The sequence below is a fragment of the Panthera pardus genome, unplaced genomic scaffold (genome assembly GCF_024362965.1).
Source record: "Panthera pardus isolate Hobbes unplaced genomic scaffold, ASM2436296v1 HiC_scaffold_21, whole genome shotgun sequence".
NCBI lineage: Eukaryota > Metazoa > Chordata > Mammalia > Carnivora > Felidae > Panthera > Panthera pardus.
In genome coordinates, this window is record NW_026526777.1 from 45,783,360 (window position 1) to 45,802,764 (window position 19,405).

A 19,405-nucleotide genomic window follows, 5' to 3' on the forward strand; every position below is an offset into this window, starting at 1 on the left:
GCAAAAAGACACTTAGATATCTCAAACAATGAAAATGCATAGTCTTCATCTGAATTCCTACTTGATTTTTTAAGAAACTGTGAGAGCCTAGCTCTAGCTATGTTTAGCATAGCTAAACATTTGATGATATCAATGTGTGATAATGGTATCAACGTTTTATTTTTGTAAAGTCCTTATCTTTTAGAGATCCAACTGAAAATATTTACAGATAAAATGACATATTTGTAATCTGTTTCAAAGTAATAGGGATGAAGGATGGTGGAGGAGGTATAAGGGTAAGTGCATGAGATACATATACACGAACAAGCATTAAGTTGATAATTTTTGAAGTGAGTGACAGATACACAGGGATTCATTTATTAAACTCTACTTTTGTATACATTTGAAATTTTTGCACAATAAAAATATTTACCTTGGGTCTTTACTTTTTATGTAAAAATATTCTGCTAGATACAATATCCATATAAATTTTCCAAGAAAAGATACTGCATAAATCTGATAATTAAAGTGGGATCCAAAAAAAGCTTCATTACTTACCAGTGGCTCCAAAGGCATCTAGACATTCCAAAGGTTTTCGTTCCTTGGCCAAAGCAGCCAATGTACAAAATATTAGCTGTCTAGAAAAAAGTATAATAATCTGAAATAATCTTATTGCATCATGGCTTCATCACTCTAGATTTTATTTAAGAATAGTAAGAATTAGGGTTCCTATTTACTATACAAACTATTTTGAAAGAAGACGTAGTAACATATTCTTTACCTAGTAGTACAAGAACTAAACATGTGTGAAATTAAACTATCAATCTAACTGGGTTCTATAAACAAGCATTCACCATGAATAATGGTTTCATAAATAAAACTTGCCCACTAAAGCACCAGCCTGTTCATTAATTATATAAAGGCAGGCCTATTTTACTGAGAAAGAAATTAGTTTGGTAGGAAAAAAAGAAAACAATCATTCTGAAAAATACTAAAACAGATGATTTTCATTCTGTACCCAGTTTTAAACTTCAATATATTAGAACATAAAAAGAAGGTCACATTTGTAATCATTTGAAACATCCCATAACCCTTTTTTCAATTCATCTTACCGATTTAGTTTCATTTTGGGATTAAAATAGGAATCTGTTTTTTGAGGTATAGAATAGTTAGGACAAACTTGTACATCTGTGTCTGCCTCTTTCAAAATTTCATTAGGTGGTTTAGCAGCAGAAGCTAAGATGAAAAACAAAGATTTCCAGTGAAATACAAAATAATTCTAAGTATCTAAAACAATATACATTAAAAGAAATAACTTTCCTTTATAATACTTTGTTAATGTAATCAACCGGGCAGATATCAAAGAAGAAAAACCCTAAACTGATCTATCTGTTCAGTACTGTCTGTAGGAAAGAGTAGCATTCAATTAAGTATTTGGGCAATTAAAGTTTAAGTTAAAATCTTATCTGCCTAGAACATAATACATCTATATTATGAAACCTAGTTAAGAACAATTAACCTAACATAAAACCATTATAAAAATTCTAAAATACCTTTATTATTCATCAAACTACTATGCTGCATTTATTTACATAGGTTGGCTGTTAAACATATCTTACTGTGGTATAAGTGTTATAAAATTAGTATCTCTGTATGGTTTCATTCCATTAGCTATCATGGATGACTAAGAATCACTATACTTCCTGAGCATGCTAGATTTCAGAACTTTTTTTTTAATGTTTATTTATTTTTGAGAGAGAGATACACACAGAGCACAAGCAGGGGAGGGACAGAGAGAGGGGAAGACACAGAATGGGAAACAGGCTCCAGGCTCTTAGCTGTCAGCACAGAGCCCGATGTGGGGCTCAAACCCGTGAGATCATGACCTGAGCCAAAGTCGGACGCTTAACTAACTGAGCCACCCAGGTGCCCCTTCAGAACACTTTCTTATGATTATAATTTTAAATCACAAATTACATTCAAATGGGTATAAAGTAACAGAAAAAAAAGAAAAAGATTCTACATTTAGTATACATTAGAATCATTTAGCTATAAACCCAAATGAAATACCGATATATTTGTGTGTTTTATTTTAAATATTTAAGAAATGAGACATACATATCATGTGTGGGGAAAAATAACTGAGATTCTTTATGTTTGGATTTCTTGATAATATTATGATCAGAATGTTAACTACATGGCAACTATATCTCTTTCCTTCTTTTTTTTTTTTTTTTTTTAGAGACAGAGAAAGTACTAGCAGTGGAGAGCAGCAGAGTGCAGAGGAAGAGAGAGAGAGAGAATCTTAAGCAGGCTACATACTCAGCAAAGAGACCAACCCTGGGCTTGATCCTGCAACCCTGGGATCATGACCTGAGCCAAAGTCAAGAGACAGATGCTCAACTGACTGAGCAACCCAGCCACCCCCACATTTCTTTTTTTACAGTGCCAAATCATCGTAACCTTTCCTAGTGTTGCATTATATATTCTACGCCTACCTAAGTGGCATGTGACATATTTCACACGATCAGCCTTTCTCAAACCAGATTCTATTAGAAAATTAAGCTCTACAGAAAATTATTTTTTTCAATTCTTAAAAGGTACATAGTACCATTTTAGATGTGTAGGAGAGAAGTTAATTCATTACATACAATGGATGCCGTAGGGCATGATGTCTTAATTAATCTTAATTTTGAGAAGGGCTGCCTCAGTAATAATAACCTATTAATAACCTGATAGCACTTCAGGATAATAAATGATCTTTATATCACTCTATTTCCTTTTTCCAGTGTTTTTCAACAGTAAGTACAACATAGTTATCTATAATCTTTCATTAACATACCTATATTTACTTTGGCATCAATCAGTTAAATGTTATGAGGAGCCTTACAGAAAGAAAAGAAACCTGAAGTCATGGATTAGTAGTCAATTAAATGGTGAAGTCACTATATTTTATCTACTTGATGTCTGAAAATAATAACTGGACCATTATTTAAGAATTTACCTATTAACATATTGCTCAACTTACCAGCAATATACCTGGATTTCGTCTCTCCTTTATTCACATGTCGCCTAACATGTCCCAGCATATCGGTCCTTCTGGTGATTGTTGCTGAACAAATGATACAATGATAATGGGCGCCCATTTTACTGGATATCTATCAAACAGAGTATTTAATTTAAATATACAGATAAATTACTAAAACAATGAAACAGAAGTTTATTTAAGATTGCAAATTTAAGTATGTTAGCATATCTTGGGTTTAATGGTAGAGAAGAGAGTATTAATATTGCCATGGGGCTTTGAAGGGATCTTTATTTCCTCATCTATATTTACATATGATTTTTACTGACTTTATAATAGACCACTAATTTAATTTGTTTTGTTCATTCATTCTAATCAGCAAATAACTGTACCCTATTTTCTAAAGTAGCACTTACAAATGGTATAACATTAGCAGCGCTGTGCTGGTAGATGTTTAACAATTGTTCTCCAGGAAAATAAAGCCCTGACTTATAGTGTTTGCTGCTTTCTGTGGCATATATACTCTATCATGGCCAATTTCAAACTATAATTGTTGCAGATTTCAAGCTACTCATATGCTATCACTAAATGTGAATTTGGGAAGAGATAGATAATATACTAGAAAACATGGCTACCAGGTGGATAATACAAAAATGTAGTAAAATAATTAGGAAGTGATGAGATTTGAATACTATTACCTTTGTAATATATTCACCTTAAAGTTTATACAATTTAATTTTTAATAATGGCCATATTTAACAATCAGCTTTCAATATTTCTAGAAATTTCAGTTAGTTTCAGCACATCACAAAATGTTAGAGACATAATAAGTCTTGGGGCACTTGGCTGGCTCAGTTGGTGGAATGTGCGACTCTTAATCTCAGGATTGTGAGTTCGAGCCCCACATTGGGTATAGAGATTACTTAAATCTTAAAAAAAGACTTTTTTTTAAAAGTCTATTTGTCCAAGTAAAAAATTCTCACTTGAAAATTTCTTTAAAATTTAGTTGAGAATAAAAAGACTACTCCACTGGGTTTTTCCTAGTTTTGATGACTTTTACTCTTAGATCTTCTAAGATCTTAGATCCTATTTACTTGGGATCAAACAGCAAGTTGAGAACACTGCACAGAGTTCCTTATGGTACTGTGGTTATCATATTCAAAATGTCCTGGATAAGGCCGATGGGCCAAGCATTGTCCCAATTACTATGTAAGAAATTTTTGGGTTTTTTCTCCCCAGCACTTTACTCTTTTTAGTGACATGAAAAAAAATTAATAACGAGGCCTCATTAAGCTAGTATTCACTCAAGATAGCAGCACTAAAAAATATTATGTAATTTGTATTCCCCAAAATTCACATCTGTGCTAAAAATGAACACATGTACTTTTTAAAGAATTAAGATTTCAGAAAGATTCTTGATACTGTCCTTTGACAAATTAAAAGTATAGAGAAGATAAATATGAATTGACACACACTAAGATACTTACTAAGTCACAGAAATTGAAGGCTTTTATTCCAGAATCAAAATTTATTACAAAAGAAAAAATTTACTTTTTATTTAAATTCTCCATTCCAAAATTAGTAAATAGGTCAATTTCCCTTTTGAACATAAGAAAACAGTTTCTCTGACTAAAATTTAAAATTATAAAATGAAAAGTTCAATACAGCAACTCTTTTTTTCATATAGTTCATATTTTTCCTGCTAGGATAATCTGAAAGCACTCAGATACAAAATCTTAAAGTAAACCTCATTGCCAAATATGCCCATAGCCTTAGAGCAAGTAAAAATTGTGCTTTCTTTAAAGAGGGCAAAATTTAAAAATAAATCTAACATCTGATTACCTGTTCTCCAATAATGTTTGGTTTCACTGGTCGACAAGGTAAGTGACAGATGCACATCCTGTAACCTAAAGTGAAGAATGGCTGGTTGTCATATCACTGTTCACTAAATAGTCCATTATCATTAAAAATTATTAGCAAATTTTATAAGAATAACTGGAATTCTTCTTGTATTTATAATATCGTAATTTATTTGAATGAGACTGTTAGTTTTAGATATTTATTACATAAGATATAGCATAAAAGCAAATATATGAGATCCAGGTTTGAATTCTGGTTCTGCCAAGACCGTGCATTGTCTTGGTTAGTTAGCTTCTTTGGGACTCAATTTTCTCATCTATTCTCTGTCATGTTGACTTTTCTTAAGCTTCATCTTCTTTGCCTCATGCTACATTTGCCATTACATAGCCTCTTCTTCCATTGATGATACGGCACTTAGTTCTCTCCCACCTTTCTTAATCTTCACAGCTCCTCTTCCCTCTGTTATACTCTAAAACGTAGACTTTCTGTAGGCTTGCTCTGCTACATGACTGTTTTCCCTCGTTTCCTTGGTAATTTTAATGCCTTTTATGACTGCAACTATCTCCACTGGGGGAAGGAATTCCAAATTCTAGCTGTAGTTACTAACTCCTTACTGAAGGCCAGATCTCTATTTCTAACTGCCTATTGAGGATGTATGCCTGGGTTATCAGGTCAGCATTTCAAAATCTACTGTCATGGACTATAAATATATCATTTCCCCTTGAACCAGGTCTCTTTTCCACTTTTTAAATGAATGATAATGCCTTCCAGTTTCTCCTAACTTTAAGTGATCTCCAACTCCTTTCTTCTCATTCCTTATATCTAATTGTTTCTCTTACTTGTACATACGGAGGTATTTCAGGACTCAGCAATTTCTTTTTTTCCACTGATATGTACTCCTATGGTTATCCCATCCAGTCATATAGCTTTAAATACTATTTGTAGTCTGACAATTCCCAAACTTGTATCTCTAGCCCAGACCTTTCCCCCAAACCCGAGATTCATATCTGGACAAGCTACTGACATCTCCAGTAGATGCATCTAAACCTTTGCATGCCTAAATCTGAGGTCTTGGCCTTCTTCCCCAGTACCTGGTCCTAATGATGAGGGAGGATGGGGAGAGCTGAGGGCAAAGTGAGGCTAAAAGCACCTCCCCCCATCCCCCCCCCCCCCACACCTGTATGATATTCCTTGGACACTCCTGGCTACCCAAAAAACAAATGGTGAAACTGATTAAGTCTCCACCAGTTTACTAGAAAAAGGCAATCCCATCAATAAACCAGAGTATAGGAACTCTCTACAGTCTTAATGTCTTGCTGGAGGGAAAAACAACTTTAGCTTAACTACAGCTAGGCCTCCGATAAGCCTTTAGCATGTGAAAGTCTCTTTGGAAATTCCCCCTTGATTCTATCTCCCCCACCCCCTCCGTAAACTAGTTACCCCCCACACTTATAGTACAGCTCTTCCTGCCCACATGTCCTGTCCTCATGCTTTAATAAAATCACCTTTTTATACCAAAGACGTCTTCAAGAATTCTTTCTTGGCCATCGGCTCTGGACCACCAGAGCCGGCTCTGGACCACCGCCATTCTTGGCTTTTTTCTCCCTCACATCTCACTTCTATCCCTTTGAGAGGTCTTGATGCTTCTACCTTAAACATATTTGTCAACTACTTTGAGACCTGCTTGCTAGGACAAAAACTATGACACTCGCCATCTACCAGATCACCATGTGAAAAAACCCAACTTAATGTACTTAAGAGAGTAAAGAAATACCATGAGCCATTTACCAGAATAACTTGAAGGAGGAAGACTAAACCTAATGGTTAAACAATGGCTTAAATAAAGAATACAAAAGAGACCTTTTTAATTAAAATGAGACATTTCTCTTTTTTGATAAAAAGTCAACATGATTTACTACACATTCTTATGTATAATTAAACATAAAAGACAGGATGGCTTCTGAATTAAGTCTCTAATTCCTTCTTCCCTCAGGAACCAGTGAGAACCTTGTACCAGTACCACTAAGAAAATAGTTCTGGCTTCTTTTCTGGGTGTCTCATACTGGCTATTTCATCCGGTTTGGTTCAAACTCCAGATAACCACACTTAATAACACCTATACTCACAAAATCATATTCAAATGTAAATATACATATGCTTAAGACTGATATTTAGGGCTTTGGGGGGGGTATTTTTGGTTTTTATCCAAATGTAGTATCATAAAATCTTCCAAATATATTGTATTCAATTGCAGTTTATCATGGAAATCCTTCCAAGTAAGCTAGTACTCATCTAACACATACTCTTTACAATGCCTGCATAATATGTCATGGCATTTATGTACCATAATGTATTCAACCATTCCTTTTATTTTAGTTTCAAGTTTTTGTCACTAAGTACAAGCTGCAATAAATATTCTTGTATATCTATTCTTGCCTATTGATTCTTTTACTCCCAAAGGAGGGAGTGCCTGGGAGATATATACATTTTAAATTTTAAAAATGTTGCCAGATCTCTTTCCAAAAATGGTATAATTCACATAATTCACTCCAAAATCTAATAATAATTCATTATATCTAGGAAATCTTTTAACTTGATAAAACCTCAATTTTTAAAAATGTTTATTTATTTTACAGAACAAGGGGGGGGGGCAGAGAGAGAGAGAATCCCAAGCAGACTCCGCACTGTCAGTGCAGAGCCTGATGTGGGGCTCAAATCAACGAACTGTGAGATCATGACCTGAGCCAAAACCAGAGCCAGACACTTAACCAACTGAGCCACCCAGGCACCCCTAAGATCTCATTTTTTTGTCCTTCAACTTTATTCTTTATATGAGCCCTCTTGTTAAATTTAGTCCCCCAAATTATGCCATTTTTGTCATTATCACAATTGGTATCTTTTTCCTAATTTCCATTTATCTAGAGTAGAGAAAGGCAATGATTTCAAATATTTATCTTATATCCCACTACTATTCTACATACTCTAACTCTAGTTTTTTCAAGCATTCAGCAGAAAAAAGATATTGTCTCCTCTTTTCCAATACTTACGTATTTTATTTCGTTTTACAATCATTATACCTTCAAAAGAATGTGTCAAATGGTAGTCGTTCAACAAGTTATGGGGACCCCCCCAGGGCCAAGCAAAGTACCCAGTGTAGCAGAGATGCTTAATAAATGTTTGCTAAACTAAGCTACACTTGCAACATACATCTTGTTGCCAGAGAGCTACATGGCCTTTTATTAATAAACACATTAAAAGAGGGTCATTAAATCCCTCAGAAATTTTAAATGGAAAATATTTGATTATGTTCACGATAAAATTCCAAAACTGGTACTGAATCTTGAATTTCATTTATGTTTAGCAAGCATAAAACTACTAACCTTCAAATTCAACCGAGACTTTCCAGTGTAAATTTTGAAGGTGACGACGAAGCTTATGGCTATTACAAGCTCTGAATTTTTCCTTAGGGCACAATGGACAAGACTGTTTGTTTCCTGGCCAAAAAAAAAACAAAAAACAAACAAAACAAAACAAAACAGAAAACCAATAAAGCACAGAATATACTAGTTACTAATTCGTTGACTTAGCTACAAAAGAAGTCATAGGGGACTCCCTCCACACAACACACACACACTTCTTAGATAATGTCTATGTTAACGTTAGGGAGAAGTCATCTCTGCCTCACCAGGTAGTTAACAATAACTGTATTAGCACATGGTCAGTGATTGATTTTTTACCCTAAAACTCTCCTGTCTGTGGCTGATATCCTTGTTGCCCTCGGGAACAGAGAGAATGAGAAAGTGATGAACTACATGATATCCCTCCAGCCAAAATGCCTGCCAGGGAGAGAATCAGGGGCAGCACTTGTCACACTCCCAGAGAGGTAGGAGCTGGGCAGGAAGCATAAGCACCTGCTGTGGCATTCTACCTGGGCAGCAACAAAAACAGTTAACAGGTGGAATCAGAAAAGCGGGAGGAGTGGAAGGAGTACATGGGATCCAAAATAACTGCCATTCTGGGACAGGGAGCATAGTTAGAACCTGCTGTATCCTATTTGAGAATTTGTTAAAGTCTTCCTTCTTTATTAATGAAAAGATATGGATCATAAAAAATACAAGTCTTATTTAATTAGAGATGTAACACATCTCAAATATAAACTTTGATAGGGACAAAAAAACTAAAATCTCAAATTCAGGTTTAAAGCAATAAAAATATACAGAAATCATCAGCGACTTATTTTTTAAATCCATATAGCACACTGCAGGTATAGGCAAAATTAATTTTTCCATATGTTATGCCTACTTCAAAAACCCATGAAGTGATACTGAGGACAGAATTCAAGCACTAAGGATGGCGAAGCAGAAAGAGAGGAGCTTGAGGCAGTGACAGCAATGAGGAACTCTTGCACCAGCCCTAAAAATTCCCCACCGTGGGACTTCTTTTACATGACATAATATAAGCCTTTCTATTATGTAAGGCACGGTTTCTTGGGATTTCCGTTACTCATAGCCAAATGCGATTCCTAACTTATAGAATGGACAGCACTTATATATCATGAAATTATAATTTCCTCGAGGAGCAATGAACAACTTATTCCTGTAACACCTGTGCATGTAGAAGGCTACCAATTTCCTGAATGAAAACATTTTATTTATTACTGCTCTAGTTCAATGGCAATAAACAAGTCTATTTTCAGCAATTTTTCATGAGTTGAAAGATGAAACACTGTTAGAAATTAAGGGAGACAAACCCCTCCAAATATGGAAGTACCTGCATCAAGATTATCTGAGTTCAACGAACTGGCAGAGTCAAAATCCCCTTCAGTTACGAAAGCTAACTTCTCTAGATCAGCAAGCTGCCTTTGAATTGAGATGTGTCTCTCTGAAAGGAAATTTTAAGAGTTAGAAGATTATGTTTTAACAATCTGAATTCCAGTTATTTGATCATGTCAACAGACTCCGACACTTGTATTTCCTGTAGCATGGCGTCCTGGTGCCTAGATGGGGAATACTGCTGCAACTCAGCTTATGACAAGCGTGCCTCAGATTGCAAAAAGTTGGGTAAAAAAATGCCACTGTGTAACTTCACACCTTTAAACTTTAATTATTCAATATAATTCTACAAAAAATGTTTTTACTCTGAACAAAATGAAGAAACATAAGCCATCTCCCCTATCTTTATAAAGAAAATTTCAACCAGGTGGAAGTGATATTAGTATGTTAACCAACTATAACACAAGGCAGAATGAAATGAATACTGAGGTAAAGGTACTATGATGTGGGCATACATAGGAAGGGGGAATTAATTCCAATGACTGCCTCTGGGAATGTCTTCACTGAAGAAGTGGCATTTGACTGAGATGTAAGGTATGAATAGAATTTCAATAAGCAGAGATTTGGTGGCTGCCCTTATAAACTGAAGTAACCTCATCGACAAAGGCACAGGATGTGAAAAAAAAGAAAAAAAATACAGCCACCTCTATCCCGCCCCTGGCTTGAATGTAGTATGTTTGGAGAATGGGGTTGGTAGGAGAACAAGCAGTCAAAAATGTATAAAGATGATGGAAGACATAAATTCTATGAAAGCTAGGCTGGACTTTCATCTTCAGGTAATTGTGAAGTCTGCATGATTTTGAGGAAGTTAATGATATGATCTGAATGCATTTAAGGAGGTTATCTCTGGCTGTAGAACCTAAGACAGTAACTGAAGTGAGAAATTAGCAATGGAAAGGTACAGAATAGATGGTTAAAAAAAAAAAAAACCAGAGAACTTTGGATTTGAGAAATAACTGTGAATGAAAAGTAAGTTCAAGAATGATTCTAAAAAGATTTCAAGTTTATATAGTTGAAAATAATGGTACCATTAACCAATGAAGGAAGAGGAAAATATTTTGGGTAGAAAAGGAAAGGAGAAAAGGGAATTTAGTTTTTGACATAGTGTGTTTGAGATAATACCAGTATTCATATTCAAGTTTAGTTTATGCAGTTGAACTGTTTTTGGAGCTCAAGAGGGATATAAATCATAAATACGCGTAAGGTGAAACTAGGAGCTTAAGAAAGCCCAAGGAAAAAAACATTGTGAAAAAAGAGAAGAAAAAGGGCAAAGTCCAGCCCCAGTAACACATTTTTAGGTTTCTCAAACATTATACATTCTTCAAATGTCATACTTGTAAACTTTGGAATATATGAATAAATCTTACCCAAGATTATTACCCAAAGATGCATTACCCAAAGCTGCTGTGAACCCTCTGCTGATTAGTATAAATAGATGCAATTTGGAAATGAGGTATGGAGAGATGCAGGTAACATAAGAGACACTAAGGAAAAACAATCAGGAGGGTAGATTCAAAAAGAATAAATGATAAGGAGAATCAAGAGAAGATAGAAGCCAAGAGAAAAGAGAATATAAAAGACAAATGTTCAACACTAAGTATCACAAATAGTTGCATAGATCAATAAAAGACCACTGGATTTAGTATTAGCAGGTCTCCAGTGACCTTTACAAAAAAGGTTCAGTGAGGTGTTCTGGAATACAATGGGATTAGAAAAAAAACACAAAATATAGAAAATCATATAGATTATTTCTTTCAAAAAAGGTGGCAGTATAAAAAAGGAGATAGATGGGACTGTAGTTTGCTTTTTCTTTCTTTTTTTTTTTTTTTAAGGATAGAGAGACTTGAATATACATATCTCCAAGGAAAGTAATATTTACTAAGTGGGAGCTTGAAAATACAAAAACAAGACTAGGAGATGAAAATTGACAGGAAAAATCCCTAACTAGACAGAAAACGGCAAACCGTAGGACTCGCTAGTAGTCATTATACAATTAGGTTATACAATTTAGAACCTTAAGCCTTTTAAATTCTGTTCTTGTCATTGCTACCTTCCTGCCTATTCCTCTCCAAGCTTCACTCCCACTTCTTTTTTTTTTTTTTTTTTTTTTTTTTTTTTTTTTTTTTAACTCTTCAGTATAATTTGTGCCCTTATTTGTCTCCTCCACAAATAATCAGTAAGAAGGCAGGGGCTATGCCTTACTCAGTTTTGTAATGGCTACGTGCCTAATACAATATCTTGCACACAGCAGGCACTACAGTTTGTTAAATATTTTTTTAAAAATCATTAGTCAATTTTAGATGCAGTAAGTAGCATACTAAAGTCAGTAATTTTGGAATTCAATTCAGCACCATCAGATATGCCTACTCAAATTTATTAAAAGACAAATTTTTACTTCATTTTTAAAAGAGAAAAAGAGCAACATATGTTAGTGGTTAACTTATTACACTAGGTACTGTTCAAGTGACTTTATGAAGAGAAAATTTCTATAAATAGGCAAAATTTTTTTCCCATTTGAGCAAAATCTTTTGTTAGATGAGACAGTAAGATTCAGTCAATGAATCCATGTGTATAAACCAATCCATTTCATTTGTAGTCATAAAGGCTTTTGGCTTCCAAAGTTCAAATATCTGTGTATGTGAAACAAGATATACAGTACTATGTAAAGATATGCTTTCTGAAATCTTTCTAAGTAGTATAAAATAAGAGAAAAGGACCTGACAAGTTAGAAGAGAACAATGAAAATTCTGTGGTCCACTATGAGAGAGAACTCTCAAAGATCTGTCTAAAGATTCATGATATGCCTGAAATTACTTTCTGGTTCAAAATAGTAGATATCAGACAATCTGTAGTTAAATCACTCAAACTTTTTCTAATACACTAATAATCCAGAAGTCAATAGGCAAACCTCCTGTTAAACAGATGAATCCAAAACGCTAGGAGGTTCTTTTACAACTTGTTACTTTTTCCTCATTTTTCAATTCTATTTCAGATGTGTCATCTTCATCCTGCCTACTTAAGACTGATTTCAAAGGACTAACTAGACCGTATAAAAATAATTTTTAAAGTGAGATTAATATGTATTTCCAATGCATTTCAGATTTCTAAATCATTATACATTTGTCCCTGTAATCCATTTTCAGGTTTCTCAAACATCATACATTCCTCAAATGACATACTTGTAAATTCTAGAATATATATCTTCCCAAACTATGTTTAAAATATTGTTGCTGGTGGGGAGTTGAAGAAGCATGCATTCCCTAAAGCTGCTGAACCAATTCTGATTAATATAAACAAATCCAACCTGGAGGGGAGGAAGGGAGGCTACTTACTCAGGAGAATGTACCACCCCCAGCCCCCAGCTGTACTTGTGGGTGAAGAAGCAACTCCTTCCAGTTCTGATTTAGTATGAGGAGGAGGGGCCTACCAGAGGCACGCTGTCTTTGTCTTTGCTGTGATCAGCTCTACTCTTTATTTAATCTACTATAACAATTTATATATGGCTTTAAAATTGCACAACTCTATTAAACTATAACTATCCAAGTGTTTTATAAATATTAAATTCACAACTGGCCTAGAGGTAGGAAAGAAAATGAATTAACTTAAATCATTTTGTTATAATTCAGATAGAGCATTAAGGGTCAATTTATGGCCCACAAAACAAAACAAAACAAAACAAAACCCTTAGACTTTACATTTAAAACATTCATAAGATCTTGAGTGTTACTCCTTACGGTCCCCTAAATCACCACTTACAAAACATGCTCGCACATACAGAAGCACAGTAATAATGGGCTAATAATTTTCAACAGTCGACTTCTGATGGAACTGGAGTACAAAACTCATCTGGCATTTATGTCTGAGGGAAGACATCTGTAATTTAGTCGACCCTTTCTTAAACTACTTATCAGCCTCAAATTCTTTTTGGAAGCAAGGTGCTGAAGAAAATTAAATAATAAAAACTCATCTATTTGTGCGTGTCAAGCATAAAAGCTACTTGACAGCAATGGTTTCTAAATTTGGCAGCTGGGATCTACTACAGTAAACAGGTTGCCTCGGTTACCATGTCACTTTTCGAAGGACTTCGTGAACCATGGCAGACGGGGCTGAGAGGGAAACTACCAAATTAGGTGTAACTTCCTATTTTCCTATCAGAAAAGACCCCCTTTAACGAAAAAGCCTTCAACCTCATCATTTCCTTCTATCTGCAGCACCCCTGGCCTCCACAAATCCTCTACCATGATGTCCTCGAGGTTTTTGGAGATGCCTTCTCCCATTCTGTACCCGCTTCACCCACTACACGGGTCCCTCCTTCCTCCCCCCACATCCCTAAACCTGCCTTTCCCCATAAAAACCATCCCAGTGAAGGGCCTCCCCTACTCCCCAGCAAGGCGCACTTTCTCGCTTCTGTTGCGGCAGAAAGATCTGGGCCTCCTGCACTTACTGCTTTCAGCCTCGTCAGGGGCAGAGGCTAGGGACGGGGACAGGGCCGGAGCCTGGGCCAGGGCAGGGGCTGGGGCTGGAGCCGAGGCCGGAGTCGGAGCCGAGTCCGGGGCCGGGGCCGAATCCGGGGCCGGAGCTGGGGTCGGGACCTGGACCTGGGCCACCTCCACCTCCTCCTTCTCCTGGGGTAGCAGCTCCTCCTCCGCCATATTCTCCATAGTTACCGCCTCCGTGCCAGGCCCGCCCGGGGACCAGGAGGGGCTCACGGCGGGGTGAGAGAACTGGCGTGAAAGCCCAGAGGGCTGGATCCAAGGAGTGGGAAAGCAAATGGGGAGGGCTGGATGCGTGCAACAGACAAAAGATGAAGAACCAGTGACCAAATCCTGTCAGCAGAAAAATAAAAAGCCAGAGGCAGCAGTTCGCGGTGCCGTCCGCTTCCCTTTCCCCGAGGCGTTACGACGCCACCACAGCCTGCGCAGTAACGTATCGGGGCGGCATCCAATGAGGTAACAGAGTTCCGCTTCCGCGGTGCGTCTCCGTTCTAGCCGTCAACCACGGAAGCGAACCAAGACTACAATACCCAGGGTGCAGCGCGCCACCTGGGGCGGAGCCCGAGTTCCAAGTCCTTGGAGGAAGTAAACGCGAAACTAAACAAACGCTCGGAGCGTTCGAGTAGAAAAGTCTTGGTTCGAGTGCAGAACTACATTTCCCAGCGGGCATCGGGACCAGGGGGCGTCCTGGGCCTCTGGAGTTGCCACCTTCGTGGGCGCGAGTAAGGTAACTGGGGCGCAAATTGACGTTTGGCTGGGCAAGTTCCCACTTCTCTCACACGGGTACCCTAGCGGATGGCCAGCTGGTCGGAGGATTCCGGGGCCCCTCGAGCCTGGGCGGGGTGACTCTGTGGGCGGATCCGGGGAATGAGCCAGCTCAGTGAAGGGTGTGGTTCTGGCTCGGGTCAGCCTCTCGAGCTGCCCCTCGCTCAGAGCAAAGGTCTGGTTTGTTTCTGCGGAGCCCGTGGGCCGCGGCGGTTTACGAGCTGCTGACTAGCTTGCCTGCCAGTCTGGTTGACTTAGAGTTGGGGTCTGCGCTTCCTGTCGCACCCTCATCCACACCGTAACCTGAACACTTCTCCTTTTGTCTTTATTTTGCTTTAACCTCAGATTCCTATTATCAGCACTGCCCTGTGGTTGTAAGAGTCCTGTGGGTAGGGAAGTTTGTGTGTGTGTGTGTGTGTGTGTGTGTGCGCGCGCGCGCGCCCTACGCTTGTATTTAGACTTAATAACCAGAGCTGTGAGTGTGTTGAGTTTTAGGTCACTTGATTGATGCGATTCAGATTCCCCACAGCATTTGCCCAGTGAGTCCCCTGGCCCCAGTACTTGTCTTACTCTCTGGCCTGCTTGAGCCTAAGCCTCACTCATTCAGAACCACTGGGGCAGGCAGAGGAAAGCTGGAGTTTTCTGGCTGCTCCTCCTGGGACTGGTCCGAATGTTATAGGCAGCAGGGGAGGAGAAGGAAGCCCCCTTTAGTTTCACACTTCCACACTTCCAGTTCGGTTTTCTTAGTTAATAAATCTGATACTAAATGCCTACTTATCTCATTGGTCTCCTTATTTCCTACTTGTTTCAGAGCCCAGGTGAGAGCAAGTGTGATTATTTAGCACTTTAAGAGTGTAATAGGAATTTAGTTGCCATATTCCGAACCCCCCCAGCCCGCCCAATGGTTAGGAAGTGTATCTGGAGGGTTGTTTTTTTTTTTTTTCCCTCCTCCCCAGTTTAATGGAAACAGTTGAACCCATGGATTGACTGTTAAAGTTATATCTTATAGGAATAAGTAGTGGCTAATTATATTTGTGCATCATCCAAACATTGTTGTTGTTTTTTTTAATTTCTAAAAGGCTAGATGGCTAATTGAAAGCTTGATTCAGTATATCAGCTGGAAACCAGAAGATGGAAAGGGTTAGATTTTAGTGTGTGGACTCTGGGAATTTCAATAAGAACTTTTAAGTGTGGTCTGTGCTCTTGAGACAGCTTAAAAAAAGAATCTTAAAAGTTGAAGAATTATATTGAGTGTATTACTCATCTATTGCTGCCTAAGTTATCCTAAAACTTAGTGGTTTAAAACAACAAGTATTTATTACCTCACAGTTTCTGTGTGTCAGAAATTAAGAAGTGGCTTTCTGGGGTACCTGGTTCTGAGTCTCATGAGGTTGCAGTGAAAATATCAGCCAGGGATGCTGCCACTCAAAGGCTTGATTAGGGCTTCAGGATTAGCCTCAAAGCTGGCTCACTCACATGCTTGGCAATTGGTTCTTTTTTGGCAAGAGGTCTCAGTTCTTCACTGGTGGGCCTCAATGAGCTACTTAAAAGTCATCATGGTTTGGTGGCTGGCTTTCCCTAGGGTAAGAGAAAGACAGAATCCACAGTGTGTTATATAACTTAGCCACGTATGCCATATAGCAATTCCTATTGGTGACACAGGTCAGCCCTATTTATTGTGAGAGGACTACCTAACAGTGTAATTACCAGGCAGCAGAGATCATCAGGAGCCACTTTGGAGGCTGGCCAGCACAGGAAGTCTCCCCTTTTTGAGCTTATATTTTTTCATAAAACCAACATGACTTTCACACCATTATAAATATGAAACATGTGTCATGGTAAACTTGTAGGTGTTTTTGCTTGGATAGTCCATTATCTTCAGTGATTTTTTTTAATTGGGCTTATTTTTGTATTCAAAGCAGTGACATAAGACTAACTTGGGTCAGTTTAAATTGTAAAAGGTAACATTATAAGTAGTCCATTGTCTTGAAGCAATTCATTTCATGGAAGTTATTGTTTTTTTATTATACCTTTCCCCAACATGGAATAGAATCCTTGGAGTAAGAGGAAAAAGGAGATTATTACTCTCATCTGGAAGCACAACTGTGAATTCAGTTATTGCCATACATTATCTTACAAAGCAAAATTTCTGGGCGATTTAGGATCAGTGCTTGGAAATCTATGTTGAATATGCTTTTGTTAATTTTTACTGTTAGCATTTCTGTTAGCTATCAGCATTTTCCTTCTTTCTCTCTACATTCATCAAAGCATTCTAAAAGTTTGATTTAGTATACTTGCATTATTTTATATAACTTCACTTACTGTGGTCATGATTGACCATGAGTAATTGCAATTGTTTGGTTTCTAAAGCTTTTCTTATGTTCAGAGTCCCCATATGTGTCACTGTCAGCAATAAACTCTCCTTTGGGCTTTGCTTCTAGACTCCTGTCTATCTTCCCGTTCCAACAGATCTGATGATATTTCCAACCCCTAGGCTTTCTATTCCAGCACTGGAAGCTTCTGGTGCGCACTGAGTTGAGTGTAGAGGGTGTGTCAGGAGAGTAAAGACTTAGGACTAACTGGTTTTGAGGTGTAGGTAAGGCAAAATACAGCAGTTCTGCAGGCAGTTGGAAAATGGTGATCTGAAGCTTGGGAGAGAAATCAGGGCTACAGGCACAGTTTTGAAAGTCATTCCAAAAAAGGTGATAGATGAAACTGAAGTAGAGGAAGAGATCATTATGAGGGAAACTGTAAGTGAAATAAAGTGGAACAATGAGAGAATTCTGTTGTCTTGGGAATGGTTAGAAAATGGAAATCATTTTGTAAAACTCCAGTCTTTGTATAACTGAAAGAAGACGAATTTCTAATGTATTTTATGGTGGTGGTGGTAAAACACACGCACACACACACGCACGTAATGTGTTTTTAATGTTTATTTTAGCTTTTCAAAATGTCCAACAAAGAATCTTGTGGAAAAAAAGAGAAGTCTCGGAGAAAAGGCAGCACCGCATCACCCAACTTTGACCTAGAAGTAAGAATTTTGCTTTACTGACCCAAAGATACCTTTTTTTGCAGTTCACTTTTGTGTTAAGAAAAAAATACCTCAGTTTTAAAATGAGCTATGTAAATATTTTGTTTTGCCCTTCTGACACAGAAGTAATTTGTTTTTCCCATCCTTTTTTTTCACCCATTCTTGCATTATTTTATTTATTCCTCACAACTCTGTGAAGTAGGTACTTTATTATCCCAATTATACAAATGCCAAAACTGAGGCTTAGAGAGGTATGTAATTTGCCTAGTCATTCCTGACTTGAGTTCTAGGCCCTCCTTTACATAGAAATAACTCACCATTATACCTTTATTGTGTGTCTCCTTCTTCATTTACTCAGCACTGGATAAGATTATATGCTCATCAGTCAGAATAGGCTACCCTGTGCGGGGGAGGCTAAAGGTAGGGACGGCATGCTCACCATGTGCCTTTCTCTGTGACTCTCAACACATTACCTTAGGAAGTACTTTAAAAAAATTTTTTTTAGTGTTTATTCATTTTTGAGAGAGAGAGAGAGCAGGAGAGGGACAGAGAAAGAGGGAGACACAGAATCTGAAGCAGGCTCCAGGCTATGCCCTGTGAGCACAGAGCCCGACATGGGGCTCGAACTCACAGATGTGAGATCATGACCTGAGCCGAAGTTGTAGGCTTAATTGACTGAGCCACCCAGGCTCCCTGGAAGTTTTGTTTTGTTTTTTAAGTTTATTTATTTATTTAAAGAGAGAATGAGAATGAGTGGGGGAGGGGCAGAGAGAGGGAGACAGAAGATCTGAAGCAGGCTCTGCGCTGACAGCACAGAGCCCGATGTAGGGCTCGAACTCACAAAATGTGAGATCATGACCTGAACCAAAGTTGGACACTTAACCGACTGAGCCATCCAGGCAAACTAGAAGTATTTTAGCAGATGAAATTTAGGGTGTCCCAATTAATTGAGTGAAATGTTATCTCTAGGAAACAAGACTGAAACATGATTTATGTGACCAAAACAAACGAAAACCCTGCAATTAGTTTTATTATAAACTCTCTGAATAGTCTGCTTAGTGCATCATCAGAATTAGACAATGTTTATGCTATAGTACCATCCAAGATGAGAGACTAAAGTCTAGCAAAGGTGAATATTCACTATAGAAGTGATTTCTGTGGTAGCAGATTAGTTCATAAGGCTTTTACATCACCTGGATAAAGTAGACTAAGGATCATTACACTTTTTGATGTTTGTTCCTTTCTTACTAACTATCTGATTACTAATTTGACCTCCCAGATATAGGGATAATTGGAAAGGGGACCCTGGAGTATGGCCTTACAGTACTATGGTATCTTTGATTTATGTATCTTCTATTTGGCACTGATAATTGGCATGCCGTTTGCAATTCTCCTATTCTCTTTTAATCTCCTTGAATCA

At 37.6% G+C, this 19,405-nt stretch overlaps 2 protein-coding genes across 10 annotated transcripts in view; one reads left to right on the plus strand and one right to left on the minus strand.

Annotated features, from left to right (window-relative positions):
* Positions 1 to 14,618, minus strand: part of TRMT1L (tRNA methyltransferase 1 like) — a 40,622-nt gene extending 26,004 nt beyond the window's left edge. The window contains exons 1-7 of one of the 4 annotated variants that reach the window (XM_019426916.2): positions 14,141 to 14,618; positions 9,635 to 9,745; positions 8,245 to 8,358; positions 4,847 to 4,911; positions 3,008 to 3,137; positions 1,092 to 1,215; positions 538 to 617 (exon numbers count right to left, since the gene is read on the minus strand). In XM_019426916.2, the coding sequence (XP_019282461.2) occupies positions 538 to 617; positions 1,092 to 1,215; positions 3,008 to 3,137; positions 4,847 to 4,911; positions 8,245 to 8,358; positions 9,635 to 9,745; positions 14,141 to 14,357 (841 nt within the window). In that variant the 5' untranslated portion in view covers positions 14,358 to 14,618. Of the gene's footprint in view, positions 1 to 537; positions 618 to 1,091; positions 1,216 to 3,007; positions 3,138 to 4,846; positions 4,912 to 8,244; positions 8,359 to 9,634; positions 9,746 to 14,140 lie in introns of those variants that run through there. The other 3 variants (XM_019426925.2, XM_019426942.2, XM_019426952.2) reach the window with 3 other exon arrangements.
* Positions 14,619 to 14,753: 135 nt separating this feature from the next.
* The window catches only part of SWT1 (SWT1 RNA endoribonuclease homolog), a 106,020-nt gene continuing 101,368 nt past the window's right edge, over positions 14,754 to 19,405 (plus strand). For 3 of the 6 annotated variants that reach the window (XR_002074504.2, XM_019426881.2, XM_019426902.2), the window contains exons 1-2: positions 14,755 to 14,916; positions 17,896 to 17,985. Coding sequence is in view for 4 of the 6 variants with exons in the window: in XM_019426881.2 (XP_019282426.1) it covers positions 17,905 to 17,985 (81 nt within the window). In the remaining 2 variants the exon portion in view is untranslated. Of the gene's footprint in view, positions 14,917 to 15,119; positions 15,253 to 17,895; positions 17,986 to 19,405 lie in introns of those variants that run through there. The other 3 variants (XR_002074505.2, XM_019426910.2, XM_053909186.1) reach the window with 2 other exon arrangements.